Below are 10,260 nucleotides of genomic sequence, written 5' to 3'. Positions count from 1 at the left end.
TTGCGAGAGCCGACATCCACGGCGGCCCAATTGTGACGGCCTGTCTTTTGCCTTAGGGTTTAGTCCAGGGGTGAAGTACCTATGCCTTCCGCTCCTAATAGGCCACTTTTTTGGGTAGTATTGGCTAGGTGCATAACATTTGGTATCAAAGCAGGTGCTACGTCTCGGCTTCGAGTCGCCGCATGCACAGGTGGACCGCACGCCCCTGGCGGGCCACCGTAAGGGAGTATGGGCTCAACCCGATTCCCATTGTTGTGTTAAGGCCGCCGTGGTCGTCAGCTCGGGAGGGCGGGGTGTACTATTATGGTCCTGGGGTTAAGTGCATATGCCTTCCGCTCTTAATAGGCCGGTATTTTGGGTAGTATTGGTTAGGTGCTTAACAGAGGGAGGCAGCACTCCCATTTTTCCAGCCTCTCTCGTGCTTTGCTATTCACAAGAAACTCAAAGCTTGGAGCTCTTGTTCTTGGTTGTTCTGTCAGCCTCCTTTGGTGGTGTTGCTGTCCACGGAAACTCAGAGGTTGGAGCTCTTGTTCTTGGCTGTTCTGTTAGCATCCTTTGGTGGTGTTTATGTCCACGAAAACTCAGAGCTTGGAGTTCTTGTTCTTGGCTGTTCCATCAGCCTTCTTTGGTGGCCGTGGCTGCTCTCTCCAGCAACTCCGTTGGCTGTTCTCAGCATCCTCTATTCAGCTAGAATACTTTGTCATGTTATTAGAGCTTGGAGCTCAAGGTTCTATTCGTGGAACTGTTCTCGAAATTTTTTTGGGTGTGGTGGTTCAGCTGTTCTGTGCTGGGCGTGAGCTTGGAGCTCAGGGTTCTGTTAGTGGAGCTGTTCTCAATTTTTTTTGGGCATGGTTTGGCTGTTTTGTGCTGAACTTATTCTGATTCAGCTGCTTTGTGCTGAATGTGCTATGTTGCTCTACTGTTCAGCAAGTTGGTGACCTTGGGTCTGGTCACTTTAGTGGTAGTTGTTCTGGGTGTGGCTGCTCTTGTTGATGTGGTGGTGGTAATTCTAGAATTTTCAGCAAGGCTTTCAGCATTTTTGTTGCCTTCAAAAAACATCTTTGTGGGGCTTGCATTTCAGCAACTCTTGCTCTCGGCTTGCTTTCTTTCATCATGTCAATGAACAAGTTAAATTTTTGTCCTATTCGGTTCACGGGTAAAAAATATAGTGCTTGGGCATTTTAGTTCCTTTTATTTGTCATGGGAAAAGAATTATGGGGTCATATAGATGGGTGTGATCCAGCACCTCGCGAGGCCAAAGCTTTGTCAAAATGAACAACCATGGATGCTGGGGTCATGACCTAGATACTTGGCTCTATTGAGACTCACCTAGTTCTTAATCTGGGGCCCTATAAAACTATTGCAGATATGTGGAATTACCTCCACAAGGTTTATCATAAAAAAAACACGGCTCGACGTTTTTAAGTGGAGTATGAGATGTCTAATTTTACACAAGGAACCATTTACATTGAAGAATACATTTCGGGCTTTCAAAACCTTTGGGCTGACTATGCCGACATCGTTTATGAGAATATTCCAGTTTCTGCTCTCTCTGTTGTTCAAGTCGTGGATGAGACCAGCAAGAAAGATCAATTCTTGATTAAGTTCCTTTCCGAGTTTGAGATTGCCCATTCTCATCTAATGAATCGGCATCTTGTGTTGTCTTTGGATGCCTGTTTGAGTGAACTTCTTAGGAGTAGTGTATTGCTACTCTGGCTGGCATAGAATATCTAGCCCATGTTGATGCCTCTACTACTATGGCCTATGCAGCACGAGGGAAAAAAAGGGTCGGGATATGAGTTCTATCCAGAAGAAAATAAGATTTTGGTCATTTTGCTTGGGAATGCCCAAAGAAGTCATGTAATTACAGTAAGAAATCAGGTCATTTCAGCACTGGTTGTCTTACTCGCCCTGAAAGGAAGAAGGGTACTGCTTTTCACGCCTCCATTGGTACTTCTAGTTTGGATACATTGCCTACTGTCATCCCGGTTACTCCGTCTCCTATTCCTACATCCTCTGCAAATCCGAACACACTCACCTCTGAAATGGTACAATAGATGATCATCTCAGGTTTTTCTACTTTTGGGCTCTTAGTTAAGCATAAAGTCTTTGCTCAGCCATGTTTTTTTGACTCCAGAGCTTCTAACCATATGACTAACAATGTTGTGTCTCTTTCCAATATCTGAAAGTATGATGGAAATCTTAAAATCAACACTGTTGATGGCAGCTACCTATCAGTGTTGTTGGTGATCTTTCTCCTACCATAGCTGATGTTTTTGTGTCTCCTGACCTCTCCAAAAATCTTCTTTCCGTTGGTCAATTTGTTGATTAAAATTTTAATTATTACTTCTCTCGATTTGGTTGTGTTGTGCAAGATCAAGCGTCAGGGAAGCTGATCGCGAAGGGGCCAAAAATTGGACAACTATTTCCACTTAAAGTCTTTCTCTCTACCATTATTCCATGTGCTCCTTTATTTTCCTTTGAATGTAATGTTGTTGGTTCTAGCACAAATATGTGGTATAGACATCTAGGCCACCTAAACTCTGATGTTCTTTGTATAATGTTTAATTTTGGTTTATTAGGAAGTACAACATGTTCTTCTCTTGATCTTTGTTTTGAATGTTCATCATGCAAACTTGGCAGAAGTATGGTTCTACCTTTTCCTCATCATGCCTCTCATGCCTCATACTATTTTGATATTATTCGTAGTGATTTTTTGGGAATCGCTCCTGTTGTCTCTCATGCGCATTATAAGTACTTTGTTACCTTTATAGATGACTTCTATCATTTTACTTGGGTCTACATCCTACAAGGTAAGTTTGAAGTTTTCGTAGTTTTTAAGCACTTTCTTGCACTTCTTGAGACTCAATTCTCTACCCACATTAAGGTATTGCCCTCTGATTTTGGAGGTGAGTACTGGTCTAATGATTTTCAGAACTTTCTTCTGAGCAAAGACATCATCTCTCAACGTTCTTGTCCCTTGACACCGCACCAAAATGGAGTTGTTGAGCTGAAAAATTGTCATCTTCTTGATATGGTATGAACTCTTTTACTTGAATCATCTGTTCCTCCCCATTTTTGGTGTGAAGCACTTTCTACTTCGGTTCATTTAATCAACCGCATGCCCTATCCTACGCTGCATCACGTTTTGCCATTCTTTAAGTTATTTGGTTATTCTCCGTCATATGCTGATCTTCAAACATTCGATTGTGTTTATTTTGTACATCTACCTGCTCATGAACGACATAAACTTACAGCCCAATCAGTTACGTGTGGTTTTCTTAGTTATGCTATTTCTCAAAAAAGGTTATGTTTGCCATGATTCGCATGTTCATCGTATCCATGTTTCTAGGAATGTTGTTTCTTTGAAAATCAATATTTCTTTCCATCTCATGTTGCGCCTCCATCTCCATCTTTATCTATTATGCCTAGCTTTGATGAGTCCTATTCCATTTAAAATGTGACCACCCCCCCCCCCCCCCCTAATAGGTATGGTTTCTCCTCCACTGTCTCTCTGTTATGGACTCCAAAGCTAGACGAATCATCCAGAGGCGACGCGGATGAGTTGGTGACTCAGGGGAGCAGTGAAGTACCTTAGTCATTATATGTTTCTTTATTTCATTAATTGCTAGTAGGTAAGCCATGAATGGCATTATTGTAATAAACTATATCTCGAACCTCGGCCTGATTGCTTTAAGAGGGTAATGGAAGGGAATGAGAAGCTAAGCAGAATTTTAACCTAATCAAGGTCAGTGTTCTCCTTGACGAACCCAAGGTTCATGACTCCCTTTGACGAGCCTGGTTATCCATCGTTCATCAATCCATCTCCTCTCCATTCCATTCTGTGAGTACTCAATCCATCACCAGAGGTCACCCCAGTAGATCAGGACGGCAGGGTGTGAACAAAGATCCCTCAAATGACCTCTCCCTTCGTTGAATCACTCGGTCCATTGTTAGAGACCATAACATGTTGGTATCAGAGCAAGTCAGTATGGGAGAGTCATCTAACAACACAGAATTGCTAGCTAGCATCAAAGAGATAATACACACAGAGCAAGAACATAGTGAAATTAGACCAGCAGCAAGGCAATAAGAAACCGAGGAGCGTTTGGTTGCGTTAATGGACAGTAGGGTCTCTCAATAGGTAAATTTACAAGTTGAAGCTTTAACTCATAGATTATATGAAATGATTGGGGGAAGAAATTCAAACCCACGGGAAGGGGAAAGAAGCCGTGCGACCAGGCAAGGGCCACATTATGCTGGATGCACAAAGCATCCAGTGCCAGAAGGAAATTTTAACTCCGGAGGAGGGACAATCCTGAGATACACCAAATTAGAGTTTCCAATGTTTAATGGGTCTGAGGACCCCTTGATCTGGCTCTATAGGTGTGAAAATTTTTTTCTCACCAAAGGACGGCTGAAATAGACAAAGTGGGATTGGCCACCTTCCACATGCTCGATGAAGCGCAGCTATGGGGCGATCAATTAGAATTGGAGTATCCAAATTTTAATTGGCTGGAATTTAAAGATTTGTGTACAATCTGGTTTGGGCCACCAGCTCAAAGTAATCCACTGGGGGATTTGAAGTTGCTGCACCAAACCAGTACTGTCGAACAGTATCAACAAGCGTTCCAAAAAATGTTGGCTAGGGCCAGCCAGGTTGTGAGGTTGGACCAACAAGTCGGTCTGTTTATAGTAGGCTTGACAGAGTCCCTATGCCTACAAGTGGAACTCCTTTCTCCTATGGATTTAATGAGAGCAATGAATTTGGCTAGTGCATAAGAGGCCAAACACAAAATACAGTCACGTAAGCCTACATGGCAGGGGGATGACATAATACTGGCGCCCACAACACATGACCACCATGGTGTAATACTATTAATTCAGTTACTCCTCAAGCCCCTAAGCCAAGTCCTTCTCAACCAGAATTTATCAAGAAATTGAACAGAGTCGAGATGGAAGAAAGAAGAGCCAAGGGATTATGTTATAATTGTGACGAGCAATATATGTTTGGTCATCAATGTAAGAAATTATTTTGGTTGGAAGTTACTGATGAAGAGGAAGAAGTTCCAGAGGTCGAAGAGCCACAAGTGTAGGAACCAGAGATTTCTCTCCACTCCATTACAGGACTCCAGTCCACCACTACCATGCAAGTGTTCACCTTAGTCAGTGAGCAACCACTACTAAGTCTTGTGGACTCGGGCAACACTCATAATTTTTTGAGTTTCAATCCTGCAAACATTTATAGCTACCCATACAACCTCGACCTATAGCTTCCGTCTCAGTGGTTAATGGAGAAAAAATTCAAAGTTATGGGATCAACAAGGCCATTATGTTCTCCATTGAAGAAACCATTTTCAGCAGAATTTCTCATCATTCCATTCGCAGGTTTTGATATGGTTTTGGGGATTAAATGGCTCCACACGTTGGGACCAATCTTGTGGGATTTTGTTGCATTAACCATGACATTTGAGCTAGAGGGCAACAAGGTCACATTACAGGGTCGCAATGCTCAACTCCAAGCACATTTACATGTACTTCAGCTGGAACTGTGTCCACCTACCACTCTAGCAAATTTACTGGAGGACTTTACAGACCTCTTTCAGGAACAAACGTCTCTTCCACCATTGAGACATCCTGACCACCGGATTTATTTGAAGGCGGGATCCGAAGTGGTAATTGTGCGACCATATCGATACCCACACATTCAAAAAGATGAAATTGAAGGTCAATGTCACCTCATGCTAGAACAAGGTCTCATCCGACACAGAACGTCCCCTTTCTCCTCTCCTATGTTATTAGTCAAGAAACATGACAATACTTGGAGGTTTTGTGTAGACTACCGTGAATTAAATGCCAAGATGGTCAAGGACAAGTTCCCAATACCAGTACTGGATGAATTATTAGATGAATTATGTGGGGCTCAATTTTTCACCAAGTTGGACTTGCGTTCGGGGTATAACCAGGTCCACATGTATCCTCCGGATATCGCGAAGACACCCTTTCGTGCTCATCATGGCCATTTTGAACGTCATCATGCCTTTTGGTCTGTCCAATGCTCCCTCAACATTCCAAGCATTAATGAACGTGGTATTTAGTGCCTATCTTAGAAAATTTGTTTTAGTATTTTTTGATGATATATTAATCTACAGCAAGTCATGGGATCAACATTTACAACAATTGCGGCTGGTTTTCACACTTATTAGAACTCATCATCTATATTTAAAAAGTTCCAAGTGTTCATTTGGTCGCCCTCAAGTAGCCTATATGGGTCACGTCATTACATCAACAGGGGTCACAGTGGATCCAAAAAAACTTTCTGTTGCCATCCATTGGCCACAACCAAGAAATATTTGAGCATTACGGGGATTTTTGGGCTTAGCGGGTTACTATAAAAAATTCATCCACAATTATGCGCCACTCTTAGCTCCGCTATCAAATCTCCTCTGACGCAATGCCTTTCGATGGAATGATACCATGGAACAAGCCTTCCAAAAACTCAAACAAACTTTGGCAACAGCTCCGGTACTGTAGTTACTTGATTTTGATGATATCTTTGTAGTGGAATATGATGCATCAGGAGGAGGGAATGGGGCAGTACTTCAACAATCTCACCACCCTAATGCCTACTTCAGCCACCAACTCGCAGCTCATCATCATAAGTTACCGGCCTATGAAAGGGAATTAATTGGCCTAGCAAAGGCTGTCCGTCATTGGCGGCCGTATTTATGGGGACATTTCTTTATCATCCATATAGACCACTACAATTTGAAGTTTCTATTGGAGCAATGAATCTCAACTTCTCCACAACAGCATGGGATTACAAAACTCATGGGGTTTGATTTTACTGTGGAACATAAGTTACTGGCTTATGAAAGGGAATTAATTGGCCTAGCAAAGGCAGTCCGTCATTGGCGGCCGTATTTATGGGGACGTTTCTATATCATCCACACAGACCACTACAATTTGAAGTTTCTATTGGAGCAATGAATCTCAACTTTTCCACAACAGCATTGGATTACAAAACTCATGGGGTTTGATTTTGCTGTGGAACATAAGGCCACCGCCTTAAACAAAGTTGTGGATGCCCTATCACGTTGGTCAGAGGAGACAACGCACATTGCTGCCATTAGTCACCCAACACCTCTCTTGCTCGATTCAATCAAAGAGGACCACCAGCGCACCCCAAAAAAGGAGTTGATGGGAAAAATTGCAGGGGGCACAATGTCATCCCACTGGTCAATTCAGGACAACATCATTTTATACAAGCACCGCATACAAGCACCGCATCTTCCATGTCCCCTTTGGTAGCCATCACAGTTTCATCATACCATGACAACACTCACGAGGGCCTCCTCAAGACATTACAGCGGATACAGGGAGATTTTTATTGGAACGGGATGGAAGCCACTATTACAATGTATGTGGCTGAGTGTCAGGTGTGCCAATGGAACAAGGTAGAAAATTTAAGTCCAGCTGGGGTACTACAACCACTAAATTTTCCAACACAGGTTTGGTCGGACATCTCTATGGATTCCATTGAAGGACTTCCTAAGGCTTCGGGCAAGTCTATTCTTTTCGTGGTGGTTGATCAATTTTCAAAATATGCACACTTTATACCATTGGAGCATCCTTATACAACAGAGCGGGTAGCTCAAGTTTTCTTCGCGAATGTTGTTCGTCTCCACGGCATTCCAGAATCCATTGTCAATGATCGCGATGTGGTATTTACAAGTCATTTTTGGAGAGATCTATTCCGGTTATCAAGTACCAAACTAAAATACTCTTCCGCCTATCATCCTCAAATAGATGGCCATACTAAGGTGGTGAACCACACCATTGAGATGTATTTATAGTGTTTTGTGGGGGACACCCCTAAACGATGGGTGGAATGCCTTCCTTGGGTGGAATACTGCTACAATACCTATTTTCACACATCATTACATACCACACCTTTCAAATTCCTATATGGCAGGGATCCCTCTCGACTGCTTTCATATGCTCAAGGGTCCACCAGAGTGGACACAGTTGACCAAGCCCTTCTCAATCGTGATCAATTACTGGAATTTGCTAGCCAACGTCTTCAAAAAGCCCAAGCACGTATGAAAGCTTATTATGATCAGAATCACCATGATATTTAGTACAATCAGAAGGATTTTGTATGGCTACGTCTCCAGCCATACCGTCAACATTCAATTGTAGGTACTCGGCACAAGTTTTCGCCGAAATATTTTTGACCCTTCCACATTATCCAGCGTGTGGGACAGGTAGCGTCTAAGCTACATCTTCCTCCAGAGTCCAAGCTTCATAATGTCTTTCATGTCTCTTTACTCAAGCCATTAAAAGGTTTTGCACCACTGTCGGTTCCTTCCTTACCACCTATTGAAGACGGTAAAGTTGATCTCACACCCAACAAAATTTTGAGTGCTCTCCAACTTGAGACAAGATAGAAATACTAGTTTAGTGGACACACAGAAATTCTAAAAAGGCCACTTGGGAAGATCTAGACATTTTTAAACACGTCTACCTACATTCAAGCTTGCGGACAAGCTCTTTCTCCAAGGGGGGAGTGATGTTATGGACTCCATAGCAAGACAAGTCATCCAAAGGCGACGCGGATGAGTTGATGACTCAGGGGCGCAGTGAAAGTACCTTAGGCATTATATGCTTCTTTATTTCATTAATTGCTAGTAGGTAAGCCATGAATGGCATTATTTTAATAAACTATATCTCAAACCTCAACATGATTGCTTTAAGAGGCTAATGAAAGGGAATGAGAAGCTAAGCAGAATTTTAACCTAATCAGGGTCGGTGTTCTCCTTGATGAACCCAAGGTTCAGAACTCCCTTTGATGAGCCTGATTATCCATCGTTCATCAATCCATCTCCTCTCCATTCCATTATGTGAGTAGTCAATCTGTCACCATAGGTCGCCCTGGTAGATCAGAACGGCAGGGTGTGAACGAAGATCCCTCAAACGACCTCTCCCTTCGTTGAATCACTCGGTCCATGGTTAGAGGCCATAACACTCTCTTGTGGCTACTTTATCATCTATTTCCATTCCCTCTTGCTACAAATAGACAATGGCACATGAGTGTTGAGAAAAGGCAATGCAAACATAACTTCAAGCTGTTGAGGAGAATCACACTTGGGATATTGTTACTTGCCCCCTGCTATAAAGCCTCTTGGGAATACATGGGTTTTCTCTGTAAAGCTACGTTCGGATGGCTCTTTGGATCGATACCTAGCTCGCCTCGTAGCCCAGAGGAACAAGCCGGAATATGGGATTGAATATGAGGATACATTTTCTCCAGTTGCCAAGATGACCTCAGTTCAAACCATATTAGCTATTGTAGCCTCACAGTCATGGCCACTGCATCAAATGGATGTGAAGAATTCTTTTTGTTATAATGAGGGACTCACCATGGCTACACAAGCTGGTGGGACCCACCATGAGCTCGAGAGGTGTCAACAAGTGTCCTCATACAAAGTGGCTCAAGCTAAGAGATAAGGAACATGTGCTAGAATTAAATAGAAGATTTGAAGATCAAGTGGTACCCATAAAGATACCACGAGCTGGTATCTCTATCAACATTGTTGAATTTATGATCTCTTTTCCAATATTCCGAGCAAGGGAAAAGAGAAAGAAATAGGAGAAAAGGGGAAGAAGGCTCTCGGGTAGAGAGAAGAAGAGAACTGGAACAAGGTGTGTGCCAAGCACAAAGAGAGAGATGTACTCAAAAGAGAATTATAGAACTTGATTAATTTTGAATTACAACACCTCTATTTATAGTAGAGGTAGTGATAGAGTCCTTATACAATTAACCGTTAAATCTCCTAATTATATTCTAACTCTAACTCTCTAAGATAAGTATATCTTGAAAGTATAACACAATCTTATAGAGTAAAACTATAATTCTTCTTCAATAACATGGAAATAAGGAAGGAGGTGAGCTTGTGGTCTTACCCTTGTGGGTCCCACATGATCTTCTAGCTCATATGGATAAGATTCCAGCTCATGGTATCTTTGTGGGACCCACTTGATCTTCAACTTTTCTAGCTCATTTCAGCTTGTGCTTCTTATCTTCTTAACTCATGCTAGCTTGGGTGAAGACTCCTCTTGGCATCCCAAGTCCTCATGTTGGGTCCCACAAGCTCGTGCACTAGGGTGGGTCCCACATTGTATCACTCTCCCTCAAGCTAAAGGTGAGAAAACTTAGTAGATGCCCAACTTGTTGCAGATGGTAGACATAATCTTGTA

At 42.5% G+C, this 10,260-nt stretch overlaps 1 protein-coding gene across 1 annotated transcript; it reads left to right on the top strand.

The window, feature by feature from the left end:
- Positions 1-1,437: 1,437 nt before the first annotated feature.
- On the top strand, positions 1,438-3,598 carry LOC137938357 (uncharacterized). Its single transcript, XM_068783336.1, has 6 exons — positions 1,438-1,719; positions 1,854-2,048; positions 2,228-2,315; positions 2,376-2,498; positions 2,583-3,037; positions 3,533-3,598. The coding sequence occupies exons 1-6, from the start codon at positions 1,438-1,440 to the stop codon at positions 3,596-3,598; spliced, it is 1,209 nt and encodes a 402-aa protein (XP_068639437.1).
- The last annotated feature ends 6,662 nt before the right edge of the window (positions 3,599-10,260 follow it).

Source organism: Aristolochia californica, unplaced genomic scaffold (assembly GCF_029961685.1).
Source record: "Aristolochia californica isolate CCGP_79_NKW_82.1479 unplaced genomic scaffold, dmAriCali1.0.hap1 SCAF_8, whole genome shotgun sequence".
NCBI lineage: Eukaryota > Viridiplantae > Streptophyta > Magnoliopsida > Piperales > Aristolochiaceae > Aristolochia > Aristolochia californica.
This window is presented reverse-complemented; position numbering and strand designations above follow the sequence as displayed.